Source organism: Tamandua tetradactyla, chromosome 25 (assembly GCF_023851605.1).
Source record: "Tamandua tetradactyla isolate mTamTet1 chromosome 25, mTamTet1.pri, whole genome shotgun sequence".
NCBI classification, from domain to species: Eukaryota; Metazoa; Chordata; class Mammalia; order Pilosa; family Myrmecophagidae; genus Tamandua; species Tamandua tetradactyla.
The window spans coordinates 121,292-141,926 of NC_135351.1; the positions used below are offsets into that span (position 1 = coordinate 121,292).

At 38.6% G+C, this 20,635-nt stretch overlaps 1 protein-coding gene across 4 annotated transcripts in view; it reads left to right on the forward strand.

The window, feature by feature from the left end:
• The window catches only part of LOC143668864 (uncharacterized), a 36,867-nt gene extending 20,251 nt beyond the window's left edge, over positions 1 to 16,616 (forward strand). For 3 of the 4 annotated variants that reach the window (XM_077143446.1, XM_077143447.1, XM_077143445.1), the window contains 8 exons: positions 5,089 to 5,166; positions 7,176 to 7,313; positions 8,632 to 8,769; positions 10,087 to 10,224; positions 11,541 to 11,678; positions 12,992 to 13,129; positions 13,895 to 14,032; positions 15,082 to 16,616. In XM_077143446.1, the coding sequence (XP_076999561.1) occupies positions 5,089 to 5,166; positions 7,176 to 7,313; positions 8,632 to 8,769; positions 10,087 to 10,224; positions 11,541 to 11,678; positions 12,992 to 13,129; positions 13,895 to 14,032; positions 15,082 to 15,830 (1,655 nt within the window). In that variant the 3' untranslated portion in view covers positions 15,831 to 16,616. The remainder of the gene's footprint in view (positions 1 to 5,088; positions 5,167 to 7,175; positions 7,314 to 8,631; positions 8,770 to 10,086; positions 10,225 to 11,540; positions 11,679 to 12,991; positions 13,130 to 13,894; positions 14,033 to 15,081) is intronic. The other variant, XM_077143448.1, reaches the window with a different exon arrangement.
• The last annotated feature ends 4,019 nt before the right edge of the window (positions 16,617 to 20,635 follow it).

A 20,635-nucleotide genomic window follows, 5' to 3' on the forward strand; every position in this document is an offset into this window, starting at 1 on the left:
GAAGCATTGTTCAACTATCTTTATTCTTTATTTCTCACTGTTCTTTGGATAGCACAATATTTTAAATCTACAAGTTCACTAATTCTTTCTTCTACCAATTTAATTATATGATTGTGCCCCTCTAGTGAATTTACATTTGTTTTTGTATTTGTACATTTAAACTCCAAGATTTCCATACTCCAAGATTTCCATTTGCTTTTTGTCTAAAATTTTTATATCATTATTGATATTCTCTATTTGATAAAACACCATCATCATACCTTACTTTACCTCTTTAAGCATGGTTTACTATCATCCTTGAATATATTCATAATGACTGTTTTCAAAACTTTGTCCCTTAAGCTTGACACTTGTCCAATTTCCCAGCAGTTTCTGTTACTTCTGTTTTCCTGCAAATGGGTCACACGTTCTTCTTTCTTTGCATATATCAAATTTTTTCCTGAAAAGTAGGCATTTCAGAACATATATTGCATCAGTAAGATACTGATCTGTCCTCTCCCTCTAAGCACATTTTAATGTTGCTGTTTTCTTGATTGTTTAGTGATTTGGTTTGGAAATTTCTGTGAAGTCTATTTCTGCTGTAGTGAGAAGTCTTTGATATACCTATCCAGAGGGCATAATCAACCTGACATGACAGTGGTTCTAGCTGGGCTCTGACTGTGTTCTCCCTGATACCTCTGTTAAATGACTTGCCTTAACTTAAGTATCAAACTGAACTGTTGCACTCCAATAATTGCTGGCTAATTACTTCATTGTTTCTGACAATTTTCTAGGACATATATTTGCTTCACAGTCTGGCCCAATTTAATTTGGGCGCATTTTCAGGGGTAGTTTTTGAGACCAATGTTTCAGGTTTGTTCTCACTCCAGGAGGGCTCCTTTTAGCTCCTTATTTGCTTCCCTCTGGTAAATTAGCTGCCTTACACTTTAACTCATTGCTCTCATGGAGCTACCAGCCACCTTCTAATTTTTACCATGAAATTATCTATTGTTTTCAAGAAGGCCTTTCAGCTTACCTTTCTTACACTATGTTTCAAAAAAGTGAGTTCTTTTGGGGAGAACTTCAGAATTCTGTCTTCTTATGTCCTATCTCTCACCCACTGGTCTGTGGGGATGGTAACCTCTGCTTTTTGCAGCTTGCTCCTCCCGGTGTGGAACTTTTGCCCTTTGAGTGAGCTCAGATATCAGTAATCAAAGCCCAAGTATTCTTATTCTGGGTTTACCCTACATGTCAGGGTTGGGTTGAGTAAAGGGACCCCCAACATCTCTACTGTACTTGATTGGAATTCAACTAGTGGATCATAGATATGGGAGGGATGAGAAATGCTGTCAGTCAGCCTCTTCCAGGGAAATATTGTAGTCCCTGACTGGATGCTAAGGACACAACCTGGAATGGAACATCCATTATGCTAAGAAATGGGTGGGTCAAGGCTCATCCTCAGGTGTCACATACTGAAGGGTCACATACTTTCACTGTTCTTACTGAGATTTAATAAATTTTCTTGAATAAATATTTATTTTCTTTATGTCCTCATATAATTTTCTGAGACTCTATGATGATTGTTTTAAATATATTCCTCCAGTTATGGTTGCTTCACTGTGGAGGAGGTACATGCAGTTCCACATAGAGTTGAGTCTCTCTGTCTTTACTTTTGAATCAGAAAATACTGTAGAAGTGAAAGCCTGGAACATATATTGGGATCTCAACTCTGGTTTCTTTCTGAGAACTTGAACTTGAAAATCCTGTCTTGTTTTGTTTTTGTTTTTTTCCAAACAATTTTTTGTTCTTTTGCTGTTGTTTTCCAACTTTTCCAGTTTTCACCAAGAATTTTGGCTCATCCACCATCCTAGAACACAATCTCTATCTTGTTTGAAATACTAGGTGTTAAATATGTCTTATTCATTTGGCTTCCTGAAAACCACACCACCTTGATTTTCCTCTTAATCACTGTCATTTCTTCCAAAATATTACTTCTTGGCACTCTTCTTCACTGTGGCCTCTAAATATTCTATTGTTCTGGGGCCAACCCAGAAACATCTTCTTTCTTACACACTTCCTTATAACCTCATCTAATTTCATGTTTCACAAAGCTACACATATACTGAAGAATCCAAAGGTGTAGTTGCAATATTCAACTCTAAGCTTTATAATACAGCTGCCTATTTAACACCTTCACATTAACATCTCAAATTTAACATTTATAACATAAACTCCTGCTTCTTTACCCCTCAACTGCTCCTCCAACAGTCTTCTCCACTGAAGACTTATTAGCATCACCATACTTTTTATTGCTGAGACCAGAAATTTTAGAATTATCTTGGATTCTTCTTATGTTTGTTCACACACACAATCTTTCAACAAATTCTTTGAGCTTTTTCATTTTTCATCATCTATATTGCTATGACACTAGTGGTAGAATCTACTAACATTGCTTGCTTTGGCTCCTGCTATAGGCTCTAGTCTTCCTCATATTGGCAACAGGAAAGTTAGTGTAAAGCTTTTCAAATGTAAGACATATCATGCCACTTTTTTCTTTAATAGAGCCCAAGTTCATATAGACTGAAAGTCAAAATTGTCATGATGGCTACTGAGGCCCTCCACATTATGTACCATTAGCAACACTCATCCCCTATGCTTCTACTGTAAGCCTTGGATGACTCTTCTTCCTTTGCACCAGCTGAGTGCTGTTATTCAAACATGCCATGCAATTGCTTCTGCATGCCTAATGTTTACTCTGTCTAGACATCCCTTCTCCACCTTGCAGAACACCAATTCTCTCAACAACTTCAGGTTTTACTCATGTCACCTTCTCTATGAGGCTTGAATTGATCATTCTATCTTAATAAGTTACCTGTACTCTGGTCCCCTTTCCTGCTTTATTTTTCTTCAGTAGGATTAGCACTGTTTAACCACTATATAATTTAATTATGTGTTTTTTATTGTGTATTTCCATTCAGTAAAAGCATACTTCATGGGGATATTGTTTTTGTTGTTGTTTGTTTTGTTTTTTTAGTTTTGCCACTGGTTTATCTTTAACACATAGAAAATAGTATCAGGTACATATCAGATACTCAAATAATATTTGATGAACAGATGAATAATACCTATTCCTGAATGGATATTTTTATTCACCATTTTCTTCTTACTACTTATATTCTAAAATATAAATATATTTACCTTAATTTTTATTTTGATGTGAATTATATTAAAGTACACAGAAAAGTGCAGATATCACAAGCATACATATTGGATGATTTTTAACAAAGTAAGCACTGATTTGTGCCCAGATAAAGAGACATTATTAAGATCTCAGAATCCTCCTTCTGCTCTATTTTTGTCACTACCATCCAAAGAATAATGATTACCCTTACTTATAAAACCCTAGATTAGTTATCCCTATTTTTGAACTCTATAGAAGTGCACAATACATCCTTTGGGTCTGCCTTTCACTCACCATTACATTTGTGAAATTCATCCATGTTATATGTAATTGTTGTTTATTCATTCTCATTCTGTTTATATTTCATTGCATGAATGTATATTAATTTCTTTACTGTTTCTCCTTAGCTGGGCATTTGGGTTAGTAGTAATAGCCTGAGATATTACCAGTCATAATTTCCTGAACATCATATTACATGTCATATGCTGTTTAGACATATTTTGTTGATGAATGCCTAAGATTTAGCTAGGCAATATTATTCATACTCTATCTTAAATCTTCAGAAATCAGACTTTTTTCATCCTTTCATCTTCTTAATTCAATCAGATACTACTGTCCACTTAATCTTATACTCTCTTCTTCTTTAGCTCTTCTCACAGTTCCATATTCTCTACACCCTGATTTTCATAGCCTCATGTCTTTTCATTATTTCCTTAGATCTCACAAATACACTAATTTATCTAATCTTGAAAAATATTCATACTAATTACATTATGTAGTTGAAGCACAGAATTTCATATCAAACACATACACACCAATCAATAATCATGAAATGGGCAACATACACATGTAAATATATGCAGAAACAGCATGGAAACAAATTGCCCATATCATCTGCACTCACACCAAACTCATCTCATATTTATCTCACAAATATCAACTCAATCATCATTTATATCCTAACCCAGTTTTAACCAAAGTGTTATGAGCTTGTACACATCCAGTACATTGTACTCACCACACAGAATTTTGCTCCACTTTTGGCATAATACACTTATGAGACCCACACTTGAGTGTCAAAGGACAATTTATAATTTTGAATAGTTAAATAATGAGCAGTGAGCATTGACATTCGAAATAGGGACTGTTTTATTTCTTCAACAATATAAATAATGTCTTATTTCTTCAACAATATAAATACACCAGTAGTTTCATGTGAGGTTGTAAATCTCTTGGAGGTGGGATGGTGAGGTTACTATAGAGTGAAAAATGTAGAGAAAGGCAAAGGATACCAGAAATCTTAATGAATGTGAGTAGATATGAGAAGCTATGAGGCAGGCTCTAAATAAAAGTAGAGAATACTGAAATAAGCCAGTTCTCTGCCCAAGCTAGAGACATACTGTTGAGGAAAATAAATATTTTCTTCAGAAGGGAATTTTGGGAGAAGAATGGTGAGAAGGAATTAAAATAGAAGCAGCTGTTGCTGCTTCTACCCCTAAACAAAGTTCTGTGATTCCCTTAGGAATTGTGTTTCTTCTGAATATAAAATTATGTCCTGGGAACCAAGGACTGGAGTGTGAGACAATCTAGGCTCCCTGAAAGTAGTATTCCAGAAGAAAAATTTGACAAAATAGAAGAAAGCAATAGCTCCATTTTTTCGCAAATTCTGACACAATCAGGAATATAACAGTAATGCAATCCAATCCAAATCCTAACACCCAATGATAACACAAAATTTTATGTGTCCATGCACGTTGGGGTTCTAAGATGATGCAGACTTTATTTCTCATGAGGCCAGGGAAAATGTCTGCTCTCAGAACTCAGAACATGATATATACTTCAAATATTTTATGGTGAAATGGATGAATGAATGAATGAATGAATGATTAAACCCTGTGTATCTCTATGACTTCTACTGTATTTTCTAGGGATCACAAACTCATGCAAAGATACTTCACAATCTGGCTCCCCTTTGAAGACTATTAACTCAGCCTGTGAGGAAAAAGGTACATCCTCTGTATCAGAATACTTCTCCTGTGTCTCCTCTTTACCCATGCCCTCTTGTGGTGGTAAGGAAACAGAAGAACTAAAGTCTAGTTAGATAAGGTTTTGGGAGTCTGAGTAGATGTGTCCAGCTCTGCATCTCTGCTCAGGCACTGAGAGAAATATGTACTTTGGTCTTATTCTTAATTTTCTTCTCCTTTCCTTTCAGTCAGTGCCTACGTTTCTTTCTCTGGATTAACAACAGTAACCCATCAAAAAATGCTTTTATCTTTTTAATTTTTGTGCATGTGTTGGGGAAAAATTCCATGGATATACTTTAGGAAAAATAACATCCTTTACAAGGTGGGGCAATTCATGGGTACAGTCTCCACACTGATATAGTTCAATTAAATCTAAAAATGAAAAATTAACACAAAGTAGAACTGTAGCTAATAATAGATTAGTAATATCCAGTAGTAGAAAATATGCAAATTCTCTAGGTGGATATTCAACTATGTGAAGAGTGTTCTATATATGATATTTTGCTGAAGATGAGCTCACAATCAAAAATTGCAAAACACAACTGTAAGGCCGAGTCTTCAAATATAACAAACAGCAAATTTTTACTCCCAAGGAGATAATGTAATTGAACAACATTATAGGGAAGGTAGATCAATATATCTAAAACTATGAAAGATATAAAAGATACACAATTAAAACACTATCAAATAAAAAAGGAAACATTTGAAAAACAACCAAAAAGTTTTAGACATGAAGTTTATTCCAACAAATTATGTAAATTCACCCAAGCATATCACACTCATACAACCTGCATATATAATGACCATCTCAACGCTATATGTCATGTTGAGGAAACATGACAGACATAAATGATGCACACATCAGATTGTATTCACTAAACATGATATATTCTCCTGTAAAAACAAATACCACAAACATGAAAATTGTCTTCATCCCATTCTACAGTGACACTCTACAATGACCCAGATGCAGATTGAATGTGTTTTGAGAAATAAAAGTTTTGACATAGAGTTGGAAGTTTTCAAACAGAGGAAGGGGCTTAATGTGTTTATGAGATTTTTTTTCATGAGGAACCTGAATTTACCTAGTCACTTACTGAAACCTATGAGTTCAGTTCCCTGGGAAAGGGAAATAAGAACAACTAACTGGAGATTTTCATGATATATTTAAATCCATGGGAGTGCAGCATGCATTCAAAAAATAAATTGTGCTGAGGCAAAACAACAAGCTAAAATGTACTGATAAATGGGGAAGGTCCTAAGAGAGGTTATCACTATAATAGTTAGAGGTGAGAAACTGAGTCAGGCTCAATGTGGTCAAGGGATGCTGAGAAAGATGGTGTCACTGATGCGGCCAAGTGAAACTGTACCAGAGGAAGTGGAGGGGGGCACCTGAGAGGCAAGATGTGGCCAATATTGGGAGGTGCAAACTGGAGCCAACTTCAGAGATCTTGTTGGAGGCTCTTACCCAAGCTCAGAATGAGCAGTTCTTACAATGCCCAGATCCAGCAGAACCCTGAGTTTAGATGCTTTAGCATGAGGGAGGAGGCAACTGGGAACAAGAAATGGAAAGTCAGTGGATTTCTTTTCCTGCAAATTCTAACTTCCTCAGGAAGCATTTAAATTTTCATGAAAAAATTGATAACTGACAAACAGAAGCATTTTATTTATGGGCATACATCAAATTTATTCTTCAGGTAAACAGAAATAGTGATAACAAAGAATACATGCACCTAATTCTATGCCAGGCAGATTGTTGAGCCTCTTATACACTGCACAAAAAAACACAGTCCGCTGATCTGTAATCCAGCCCCACAATATACATCATTACAATACATGTTTTTGTATACTTAGATTTTGGAACGCTGAATAGGAACTCAGCTGTAATCATCATGAAGAGAAAGGCCATAGGCATTGTTGTACATGATAGAACTTGACTGTTTACTGAATGCAAGAAATAACATTTGTGTGGTTTTCCTTCTCTTTCCAAGAATTCTCAGACCTGACTAAAGAAATTCCAGAGCCTGGACCCTCAGGGTTGTTCCAAGACAACAGGCAGATGGCAGAGAAGGATCCAAATTCAGAATACCACTCCTGTGCCTCTTCTGAAGACAATCCCATCCATACCGGTAAGGGGGTAGGGAACAGGCGGGACTGAAGATGGAGCAGGAGGGAAGGTAGGATAGAATGACATCCTTGAGATGAAACTGAGTCCATGTGCTTAGCAACTGGCAAAATCGCCCCATCTCTCAAGGACTAGTCCAGGATCTCTGACCAATCTATGCAAGATTTTCTGTCTCCTTTGGGGGAGGCTCCTAATTTAAAATCCAAGATAAATATGGAAACTCATTACCAGAGAAGGAATTTCTGGCAAGTCTGAATTCTTCATCCCCATTCTACAGTGACACTCTACAATGACCCAGATGCAGATTGAATGTGTTTTGAGAAATAAAAGTTTTGACATAGAGTTGGAAGTTTTCAAACAGAGGAAGGGGCTTAATGTGTTTATGAGATTTTTTTTCATGAGGAACCTGAATTTACCTAGTCACTTACTGAAACCTATGAGTTCAGTTCCCTGGGAAAGGGAAATAAGAACAACTAACTGGAGATTTTCATGATATATTTAAATCCATGGGAGTGCAGCATGCATTCAAAAAATAAATTGTGCTGAGGCAAAACAACAAGCTAAAATGTACTGATAAATGGGGAAGGTCCTAAGAGAGGTTATCACTATAATAGTTAGAGGTGAGAAACTGAGTCAGGCTCAATGTGGTCAAGGGATGCTGAGAAAGATGGTGTCACTGATGCGGCCAAGTGAAGCTGTACCAGAGGGAGTGGAGGGGGGCACCTGAGAGGCATGATGTGGCCAGTATTGGGAGGTGCAAACTGGAGCCAACTTCAGAGATCTTGTTGGAAGCTCTTACCCAAGCTCAGAATGAGCTGTTCTTACAACACCTAGATCCAGCAGAACCCTGAGTTCAGATGCTTTAGCATGAGGGAGGAGGCAACTGGGAACAAGAAATGGAAAGTCAGTGGATTTCTTTTCCTGCAAATTCTAACTTCCTCAGGAAGCATTTAAATTTTCATGAAAAAATTGATAACTGACAAACAGAAGCATTTTATTTATGGGCATACATCAAATTTATTCTTCAGGTAAACAGAAATAGTGATAACAAAGAATACATGCACCTAATTCTATGCCAGGCAGATTGTTGAGCCTCTTATACACTGCACAAAAAAACACAGTCCGCTGATCTGTAATCCAGCCCCACAATATACATCATTACAATACATGTTTTTGTATACTTAGATTTTGGAACGCTGAATAGGAACTCAGCTGTAATCATCATGAAGAGAAAGGCCATAGGCATTGTTGTACATGATAGAACTTGACTGTTTACTGAATGCAAGAAATAACATTTGTGTGGTTTTCCTTCTCTTTCCAAGAATTCTCAGACCTGACTAAAGAAATTCCAGAGCCTGGACCCTCAGGGTTGTTCCAAGACAACAGGCAGATGGCAGAGAAGGATCCAAATTCAGAATACCACTCCTGTGCCTCCCCTGAAGACAATCCCATCCATACCGGTAAGGGGGTAGGGAACAGGTGGGACTGAAGATGGAGCAGGAGGGAAGGTAGGATAGAATGACATCCTTGAGATGAAACTGAGTCCATGTGCTTAGCAACTGGCAAAATCGCCCCATCTCTCAAGGACTAGTCCAGGATCTCTGACCAATCTATGCAAGATTTTCTGTCTCCTTTGGGGGAGGCTCCTAATTTAAAATCCAAGATAAATATGGAAACTCATTACCAGAGAAGGAATTTCTGGCAAGTCTGAATTCTTCATCCCCATTCTACAGTGACACTCTACAATGACCCAGATGCAGATTGAATGTGTTTTGAGAAGTAAAAGTTTTGACATAGAGTTGGAAGTTTTCAAACAGAGGAAGGGGCTTAATGTGTTTATGAGATTTTTTTTCATGAGGAACCTGAATTTACCTAGTCACTTACTGAAACCTATGAGTTCAGTTCCCTGGGAAAGGGAAATAAGAACAACTAACTGGAGATTTTCATGATATATTGAAATCCATGGTAGTGTAGCATGCATTCAAAAAATAAATTGTCCTGGGGAAAAACAGCAAGCTAAAATGTACTGATAAATGGGGAAGGTCCTAAGAGAGGTTATCACTATAATAGTTAGAGGTGAGACACAGAGTAAGGCTCTCTGTGGTCAAGGGATGCTGAGAAAGATGGTGTCACTGATGCGGCCAAGTGAAGCTGTACCAGAGGGAGCAGGGGGGGCACCTGAGAGGCAAGATGTGGCCAATATTGGGAGGTGCAAACTGGAACCAACCTCAGAGATCTTGTCGGAGTCTGTTACCCAAGCTCAGAATGAGCAGTTCTTACAACTCCCGATCCAACAGGTCCCTGAGTATAAATGCTTTAGCATGAGGGAGGAGGCAACTGGGAACAAGAAATGGAAATTCAGTGGATTTTTTTTCTTGCAAATTCTAACTTCCGCAGGAAGCATTTAGATTTCCATGAAAGAATTGACAACTGACAAACAGCAGCATTTTACTTATGGGCATACATCAAATTTATTCTTCAGGTAAACATAAATAGCGATAACAAAGAATGCATGCACCTAATTCTATGCCAGGAAGAATGTTGAGCCTCTTATACACTGCACAAAACAACACCGTCTGCTCATCTGTAATCCAGTCCCATAGTATACATCATTCCAATACATGTTTTTTTCATACTTAGTTTTTGGAATGCTGAATAGAAACTAGGCTCTAATCGTCATGAAGATACAGACCATAAGCATTGTTGTAAATGATAGAACTTGACTGTTTGCTGAATACAAGAAATAACATTTGTGTGGCTTTTCTTCTCTTTCCAAGAATTCTCAGACTTGACTAAAGAAAGTCCAAAGCCTGGACCCTCAGGGTTGTTCCAAGACAACAGGCAGATGGCAGACAGGGACTCAAATTCTGAATACCACTCCTGTGCCTCTTCTGAAGACAATCCCATCCATACCGGTAAGGGGGTAGGGAACAGGCGGGACTGAAGATGGAGCAGGAGGGAAGGTAGGATAGAATGACATCCTTGAGATGAAACTGAGTCCATGTGCTTAGCAACTGGCAAAATCGCCCCATCTCTCAAGGACTAGTCCAGGATCTCTGACCAATCTATGCAAGATTTTCTGTCTCCTTTGGGGGAGGCTCCTAATTTAAAATCCAAGATAAATATGGAAACTCATTACCAGAGAAGGAATTTCTGGCAAGTCTGAATTCTTCATCCCCATTCTACAGTGACACTCTACAATGACCCAGATGCAGATTGAATGTGTTTTGAGAAATAAAAGTTTTGACATAGAGTTGGAAGTTTTCAAACAGAGGAAGGGGCTTAATGTGTTTATGAGATTTTTTTTCATGAGGAACCTGAATTTACCTAGTCACTTACTGAAACCTATGAGTTCAGTTCCCTGGGAAAGGGAAATAAGAACAACTAACTGGAGATTTTCATGATATATTTAAATCCATGGGAGTGCAGCATGCATTCAAAAAATAAATTGTGCTGAGGCAAAACAACAAGCTAAAATGTACTGATAAATGGGGAAGGTCCTAAGAGAGGTTATCACTATAATAGTTAGAAGTGGGTAACTGAGTCAGGCTCTATGTGGTCAAGGGATGCTGAGAAAGATGGTGTCACTGATGCGGCCAAGTGAAGCTGTACCAGAGGGAGCGGAGGGGGGCACCTGAGAGGCATGATGTGGCCAATATTGGGAGGTGCAAACTGGAGCCAACCTTAGAGATCTTGTCAGAGTCTGTTACTCAAGCTCAGAATGAGCAGTTCTTACAACTCCCGATCCAACAGGACCCTGAGTTCAGATGCTTTAGCATGAGGGAGAAAGCAACTGGGAACAAGAAATGTAAAATCAGTGAATTTTTTTCCTGTAAGTTCTAACTTCCCCAAGAAGCATTTAGATTTACATGAAAGAATTGACAACTGACAAACAAAAGCATTTTACTTATGCACATACATCAAATTTATTCTTCAGGTAAACAGAAATAGTGATAACAAAGAATACATGCACCTAATTCTATGCCAGGAAGAATGTTGAACCTCTTATACACTGCACAAAACAACACAGTCCACTGATCTGTAATCCAGCCTCACAAAATATATCATTCCAAAACATGTGTTTGTATACTTAGATTTTGAAACGCTGAATAGGAGCTAGGCTCTAATCGTCACGAAGACAAAGGCCATAAGCATTGTTGTACATGATAGAACTTGACTGTTTATTGAATACAAGAAATAACATTTGAGTTGTTTTCCTTCTCTTTCCAAGAATTCTCAGACCTGACTAAAGAAAGTCCAGAGCCTGGACCCTCAGAGTTGCTCCAAGACAACAGGCAGATGGCAGAGAACGTCCCAAATTCAGAATACCCCTCCTGTGCATCTTCTGAAGACAATTCCATCCATACCGGTAAGGGGGTAGGGAACAGGCGGGACTGAAGATGGAGCAGGAGGGAAGGTAGGATAGAATGACATCCTTGAGATGAAACTGAGTCCATGTGCTTAGCAACTGGCAAAATCGCCCCATCTCTCAAGGACTAGTCCAGGATCTCTGACCAATCTATGATAGATTTTCTGTCTCCTTTGGGGAAGGCTCCTAATTTAAAATCCAAGATAAATATGGAAACTCATTACCAGAGAAGGAATTTGTGGCATGTCTGAATTCTCTTCCCCATTCTACAGTGACACTCTACAATGACCCAGATGCAGATTGAATGTGTTTTGAGAAATAAAAATTTTGACATAGAGTTGGAAGTTGTCAAACAGAGGAAGGGGCTTAATGTGTTTATGAGATTTTTTTTCATGAGGAACCTGAATTTACCTAGTCACTTACTGAAGCCTATGAATTCAGTTCCCTGGGAAAGGGAAATAAGAACAACTAACTGGAGATTTTCATGATATATTGAAATCCATGGGAGTGCAGCATGCATTGAAAAAATAAATTGTCCTGGGGCAAAACAGCAAGCTAAAATGTACTGATAAATGGGGAAGGTCCTAAGAGAGGTTATCACTATAATAGTTAGAGGTGAGAAACAGAGTAAGGCTCTATGTGGTCAAGGGATGCTGAGAAAGATGGTGTCACTGATGTGGCCAAGTGAAGCTATACCAGAGGGAGCAAGGGGGGCATTGAGAGGCAAGATGTGGCCAATATTGGGAGAGGCAAACTGGAGCCAACCTCAGAGATCTTTTCGGAGTCTGTTACTCAAGCTCAGAATGAGCAGTTCTTACAACTCCCGATCCAACAGGTCCCTGAGTATACATGCTTTAGCATGAGGGAGGAGGCAACTGGGAACAAGAAATGTAAAGTCAGTGGATTTTTTTCCTGCAAGTTGTAACTTCCCCAAGAAGCATTTAGATTTCCATGAAAGAATTGACAACTGACAAACAGAAGCATTTTATTTATGGGCATACATCAAATTTATTCTTCAGGTAAACAGAAATAGTGATAACAAAGAATACATGCACCTAATTCTATGCCAGGAAGAATGTTGAGCCTCTTATACACTACACGAAACAACACTGTCTACTGATCTGTCATCCAGCCCCACAAAATATATCATTCCAATACATGTATTTGTATACTTAGATTTTGAAACGCTGAATAGGAGCTAGGCTCTAATTGTCACAAAGACAAAGCCCATAGGCATTGTTGTACATGATAGAACTTGACTGTTTACTGAATGCAGAAAATAACATTTATGTGACTTTCCTTCTCTTTTCAAGAATTCTCAGACCTGACTAAAGAAAGTCCGGAGCCTGGACCCTCAGGGTTTTTCCAAGACAATAGGCAGATGGCAGAGAACGACCCAAATTCAGAATACCACTCCTGTGCATCTTCTGAAGACAATCCCATCCATACTGGTAAGGGGGTGTGGGGACAGGCAGGCCTGAAGATGGAGCAGGAGGGAAGGTAGGATAGAATGGCAGCCTTGAGATGAAAGTGAGCTCATTTGCTTAGCAACTGGCAAAATTACCTCATCTCTCAAGGACTGGTCCAGGGTCTCTGACCAATCTATGCAAGATTTTCTGTCTCCTTTGGGGGAGGCTCCTACTTTAAAATCCAAGATAAATATGGAAACTCATTCCCAAACATGGTATTTGTGGGAAGTCGGAATTTTTCATTTGAACACTTCCAACACTATGCCTCGTTATTGAGGAAACCCTCCCCTCCGAAAAGATCATTACCTCTATCTCTATATTTCATCTACCCCATCTCTATCTACATCTACATATGTACATATCTGTAGCTGTATGTATGCATGCAAAATTCTTCATAAAACCTGCGTTGCGTATTGTCTATTTACATAATTCCTTATGAGGAAAATTATTCTGAAAATAATATCCAACCTTTAGTGATTTAAAAGTGTATTTTAGAAATGGTATTCTGTCTTCAATACTTTGTATACATCCTCCAAAATAAACATAATATACCCGGTCTTACTCATAAGACCTCCACATGCACAGTCATAATAACTGTTATTGTTTACTTACACTTTGGAATTTTTAATTGAGAAAGGTTACTTTCTCTTAACAGCAAGTCCCATGGATGGAAGCAATGTTTGGCCCTGAACGGATACAGAACCCAGCAAATATCACATACCTTAGTGTTTTTATTCAATTCCTCAGAATCCTCGAAGTTTCAAGAGGATGCTTCACAGCCTGGGCCAGTAATGGTCTCAGCGTGGACTCAGACAGCAAGAGAAAATTACTCTGACTCCGAATATTCATCCTCTGCCTCCAAGATCACACCTGATGAGGAAGACGGTAAGGCAATGTGGAGAGGGGCGGGGTGGGGGTGGTGATCTCAGGTTGAGTAAGAATCCAGTTGAACTGCTCAGACCAACCCCTACCTCATTCACTTCCCCCTCAAAATGGGAAACCGTTTCAGGGCAGAGGAACTAAAACTGAGACCTCTGTGGAGGGAAAAATAGGGACTGCATTGTCAAGAATAGAACTTAGCTCTTTGGCACAAAATTCCAACATGTGAACACTGGCAAGACTGTGGGCAAGCCGGTGGAGAGCGCCGATAAATGCGTGGGAATGTTATCAGAACCTCACATCAGCACACACGCATACCCTCATACACACTCGCACGTCTAGACTCCATGCCACCAGGGATAGCCTTACTTCTCTTTTTCACTCATTCTCTTAAATACTCATCGCTGAACTCTCCATCCACCCTTCCTATTCCTTAGTGCCAGCATACAGGTGTACCCTTATGCCCTGATTCCCTCAATTCTTCCTCAGACTCATTCTTTTACATCCTCCTCCCACAAACACCTCACATCACAGATGACTTGTTTCAACTCCCTCAGACAAGAACATACCCTAAAAACTCACATACTCTGAAAGCAATGCAATTTCATACGCAGTATTTCTCATCCACATGCTAATTCATCCACAATGCCTTCTGTTCTTCATAGCGCTGTGCATTCTGAGAGCTCATATACTCGTCCTCTAATGCTCTAAATCTTACAGTGTCATGATATCACAGCATACACCTCTGCTGCACTCACTCACAGGTACTGTCACACCAGATATCACACATGCACACACTCAGTAACCATCGTGTTTTTGGCTCGGACTAGAGCACCCACACAATTTCATGAGGCAGACCACATACTCATTCTCTATATATTTATACCACATACACACACCTCAAATAACACATACCACACACAGAATTCTAAAATACCACACACATGTGTACTTGTGATCCATGTACTCACAGACATAGTCTCAAGGCCATCTTTTTTCCTACACACTTCTCACAGTTAATCAGTTTGTCTTATGTTTGAAATTTTATTTCCCAGAAATCTATCAATTACAACATGGTGGCCTCTGTCTCGGATCTTCTGAGATGCCTCAACCCCAGGACTCAGAGCAAGAGGACACTTCCTCCCCCTTGCCATATGTCACTGTTCCTTTTCATCCCACCTGTAAGACCTGCATGCCATCCATCCATGTAACAAAAGAGGAAAAACTCATGAACATTTACTACATGCGTGTCCAAATGAAAAGGGGTGTAGCTGTCTCATGGGATAATTCAGAAAAAGGAGTGGGGCCTCCCCTAAAAAAGACAAAAATGGAAGAAATGACCTGTCCTGAAGAAACTCACACAGGAGTCACCCAATCTTATGCACCTACCAGAGAACTCTTAACTGAGAGTGAGTCCAACTTGGAGATAGAAGCCCAAGAGAAAAGTGAAGAAGCCGATGAAGTAGAGATTCCTGCCCTGGAGGAGAGTTCCAGGGCCAAAACACCCGACTGGCTAGTGGCCCTGGACAGTGGCTTCCGGTGCATGGGCTGCTGTCGGGTCTTCCCCAGCCTGGAGGTGCTGCAGGAGCATGTGCAACACGGGATCAATGAAGGCTTTAGCTGCCAGGCTTTCCATCTTGCCTTGGCTTTGCTAAAAAAGAAGAGTAAAATAGAAGGGAAGAAGAAGAGGGAGAAGAGGAAAATGACAAAGAGAACACCTGGAAGCAGTCAGGAAGGAAGCCTTGGTATAAGAACATCCTCATGCAAAGAGATTATTTTTCAATCCCTAAAAGGGAGGAAGTGAACCAAACCAGATCCTACAGAGGGGCTCCACGTTCTCTAAGCAGCCATAGTACCCCTCTTTCTCCATACATGCCTACAGCCACCCCCCCCTTAGGTTCAGAAAACTACTTTAACAATACCCATTGCTTTCCCCAGCCGTGAGAAGAAGGCAGATACACTGTGTGCAGAAAAGCAAACATCCTCATACAAATTAAACATTGAACATCAGTAAAATGCTACCACTAGAGTTGATAAAAGGACAAGGAGACATTTTTGAAGTGGAAATTCCTGTAGAGCAGATTATTAAATTGGTGAGAACCTCAGGGGAAGGATAAAACCCCAAGAATACTTGGTACCTTCTGATGAGAGGTAGGATCAACAGTATGAAAGTTCACCAGAGACGTCTCCCAGGGTCCAATAATCACTGTCGTAGAGATGGAAAAGTTCCTTCACAAGAATATATGCCTTGAGATAAAGCACACGGTTGATGTCAAATCAGTGAGAATGTTTCCTTTCCATGTACTGGAAATGGGTGCAAAGGCCTGTGTGGCAGTTTAGTCAAACAGATGAGGCTGGACCCATCATGCCTTGGAGAAACAAGGATTTGTGAAAGTTGCATCCTCTCTAGGCTTATTCCCTGGCCTGGCTGCCTTCTGACAGGGAATGTCCCCAGGGAGAAGATGGCTTCAACTCAGTCGTCAAAGACTTTGCTACGTTTCTTTATGTCCACCCACATTGTCTCTCGGGTTGGTTAGGGACAGGGAACAAAACGGATACTCAACTTATTTTTTATTCATTTTCAATTTTTTTTTTTTTTTTTTTTTTAAAGACAGAGAGAAGGAAGGAAGGATAGAAGGAAGGAAGGAAGGAAGAAAGGGAAACATTTTTTTAAAACATTTTCTTGTTTTATTGTATTCTGTTTCTCCGTTTTTTGTTACATGGGCTGGGGCCGGGAATCGAACCGAGGTCCTCCGGCATAGCAGGCAAGCACTTTGCCCGCTGAGCCACCGCGGCCCGCCCTCAATTTTTAATAAAGCTCATTTGAAGCCAAATCTTATGGAAATAATGGAGTTTTGATAGTCTTATTATTGTTAAATAAAATGTCATGTAGTTTGACCTTACCTCTGTAGTAGATTGTATGCTTTTTTAGAAACTGGAACGTCATTTTTTTTTGTACTCACAAAAAAGTACAAAGTGACATATCAAAGACTTCCACAATGGATTTTGTTAAAAAGGAAGGGTAAAATTTCTTACATCCTACCAATTTCATTTTTGATATTCATCATTTATTCTGTTTTTTTTTCTGTATAAGGACTAAGAATTCTAATCTCTGTGTGGATTTTGTTGATCTTGAATTATTTCCCATTTATCTATGAAAGTACATCTATTCATTCTTTTGAGATTCTAAATCCTCCCTATGCTTGATTTCCTTTTCTTTCTAAGCCCCAGTATACTTAATATTAAGGAGAGTATGAGGTATGTTTTTAAAAAACTACATTCTCAAGTAGTAATGCATGGTTTTTAAGAGTTAACTGTCATGACTGACTTCCATATGGAAAATGATGTGTGGTGTAATAGCATAAGGATAGTTACAGTTCTCCAGATGCTGAAATTGAATCCACATATATGACATAGTTTCCACCTTAAAATATTGTGACTTTATGTTTTAAATTCATTCTATCCTATATTATAAAACTTTTCCTTATTCACAGTACAGAAACTTGTAAAAATTGTCTCCATTACACAGAGAATAGTGTAGAAACATATTACAATTTCATTCATAGTTTCAAAATTAAAAATTTGAAGAACTCATCAATATAGCATAGAATATTAAAATAACAAAATTTAACTAATTTTAATATGCTTTAATTTTTTTTTGTTAAAAGGTTTATTTGAAAACATTTTCATGAATAGGGAAGTGCCAAACCAGGGGTGGTAAGTAACAAGAAAGGAGTCGAGTGGATAAGCTTATATAGGACAAATGCAGAAACAAGTGAGGAAATGTTCTGGTTGGATATCTAAGAAACACCCTTCTTAAGGTGTCTATTTCCCATAGGTTGGCATTAAGTTCCCCTTACATACTATAGCAGGCCTTTTATGGAAAATGTATAGCAGATGTTTACCAGAAAGGTAGCTTCTCTTTTTTTATTATTATTTTAAAGTTTTTTTATTAACTAAAAAAAATTAACAACAAAACATTAAGATATCATTCCATTCTACATATATAATCAGTAATTCTTAATAGCATCACATAGTTGCATATTCATCATTTCTTAGAACACTTGCATCAATTTAGAAAAAGAAATAAAAAGACAAGACAACAGAAATAAAAACAAAACGATAACAGAGAAAAAAAAGATTATACATACCATACCCCTTACCCTTCACTTTCATTAATCACTAGCATTTCAAACTAAATTTATTTTAACATTTGTTCCCCTATTATTTATTTTTATTCCATATGTTCTACTCTTCTGTTGATATGGTAGATAAAAGGAGCATCAGACACAAGGTTTTCACATTCACTGAGTTACATTGTGAAAGCTATATCATTGTTCAGTCATCATCAAGAAACATGGCTACTGGAACACAGCTCTACATTTTCAGGCAGTTCCTTCCAGCCTCTCCACTATATCTTGAACAACAAGGTGATATCTACTTAATGTGTAAGAATAACCTCCAGGATAACCTCTCAACTCTGTTTGGAATCTCTCAGTCATTGACACTTAGTATCATTTCACTCTTCCCCCTTTTGGTCTAGAAGGTTCTCTCAATCCCTTGATGTTAATTCTCAGCTCATTCTAGGATTTTTCCAAGTCCCTTGATGCTGAGTCTCAGCTCATTCTAGGATCTCTGTCCCACATTTCCAGGAAGGTCCACACCCCTGGGAGTCATGTCCCATGCAGCAAGGGGGAGGGTGGTGAGACTGCTTGTCATGTTGGCTGGAGGGAGAGGCCACATCTGAGCAACAATAGAGGCTCTCTTGGGGGTGACCCTTAGGCCTAGATTTTAAGTAGACTTGACCTATCCTTTGTGGGATTAAGTTTCATATGAACAAACCCCAAGACTAGGGGCTCATCCTATAGCTTTGGTTGTCCACACTGCTTGTGAGAATATCAAGAATTCAACTTGGGGAAGTTGAATTTTTCCCCACTCTCACCATTCCCCGAAGGGGGCTAGGCAGCTTCTCTCTTATGTGCAGATTTTTTGTCTTGGGTTTGCAGGTCGGTATTAGCCAAGACTAGTTATGCTAAGCCAAATTGGCCTCCTGAATTTGCAAATTTACCCTCTCTAGGTTATCCTCCCAGTTCTGAGAGATTGACCAAAACTTGGCTTTGGTTCCACTCTCTGACACCACTGGTTTATTCATATTCTGTCTCACTGCAGATGCCACAGGTGAGAAATTCAGGTTCATTAAGTGGTATCTTTCCTTTGCCTTCCTTCTTGTCTCTCTTGCTTGAGTCACGTTGTCACCATCTGATGAGTTAGTGGCTGTGGAAAAGTATTTAGAGTCCTGAGATAATTCAGGGTACCAGGAAGACTCCTACAGTGACAGCAAGGTGGAAAAGACCCAGATATTACAGGAGACTCCTCAACTAAGGTCCTAAATTTCCAAGCCAATTACTGCTAAACAGACCGAAGGACTTAGAGACAGGGACCTTCTATGGCCGGGTGGTCTGCTCAGGAATTTTGTGCCTTGAGCTTCCAATAGCAGAGGTCTTTGTCCCGGTACAATAAGTGATGTCAACCACACCACAGACTCCCTCCCTGTTCAGCCAATAAATAGTTTAAGGCCATCATGTTTCCCACACTACTTAGGTAAGAGAGTCAAGAGATTTTTGTTGGGCAGCTATGGATTTAGTGGTTTTATCAGCAAGTGCACTTAAGGTTTCAGATAAGTTTCTAATCATAGCTTCATTAGTGCTAACTCTCCCAACCAAGGGAGAAGAGACCAAAGGAAGGAAATTCGGCATCACATATTCTCCTCAGCAAATCAAATCTTACTGCATTATATAAGCTTAAAACAGTAGTCTAGTGTTCAGTTTCTGAATTTATTAAGTAAGGAAAATGGGGTAATGTACATCATATGGGGTAATGTAGAAAATGGGATAATGACTACATTGGCCAGTCAATTGCCAGGTATTGTGGCACTTCTTGAACATTCTAGTATTTTTTTATTTTATAAATAGTAATGTTGCAAAGAACATTTCTGATCACAATACAATAAAATTAGAATTCACAAAATCAAAAAATGGAAAATTCTCTTCCACCTAGACATAAAAGGTAGTCAAATCATTAATTTGGGGAAAAGTAAATACTCTATTTACACTACAGAGTATCCAAAAAAGAGTATAAGCCTAGGGGAAAATAATGTATTTATTGTACATTTTTTCAGATTAAACCTAGATCCTCATAGGGATACTTCATTTGAACAGGTATTTGGTGGTTTAAGAAAAACATTATTAAAAATAAATTTATCCTTTACTTTATATAGAGAACTTGCACAAACACATACTCACACTCAGGCAAGTTGATAACATGCTTTCACACCAAGCTAAATGAGCTCTTGTTGGATAACTTGCTATGTCATCAAATCATCTAAAAATGTAAAAATCTACTAAGGAGGGTGGTGTAACAGTGGCTCAGTAGAAGAATTCTCACTTGCTATGCTGGAGACTCAGATTCAATTCCTGGTGCCTGCCCATGCAGAAAATATATATATAGATCAATAGGAAAAAAATTCTACTAAGGAGATTTAAAATATATTGTTGGCAGCTCAATAAAAAGCCCATAAATAATAAATAAATAAATAAAAAGCTCAGTTAC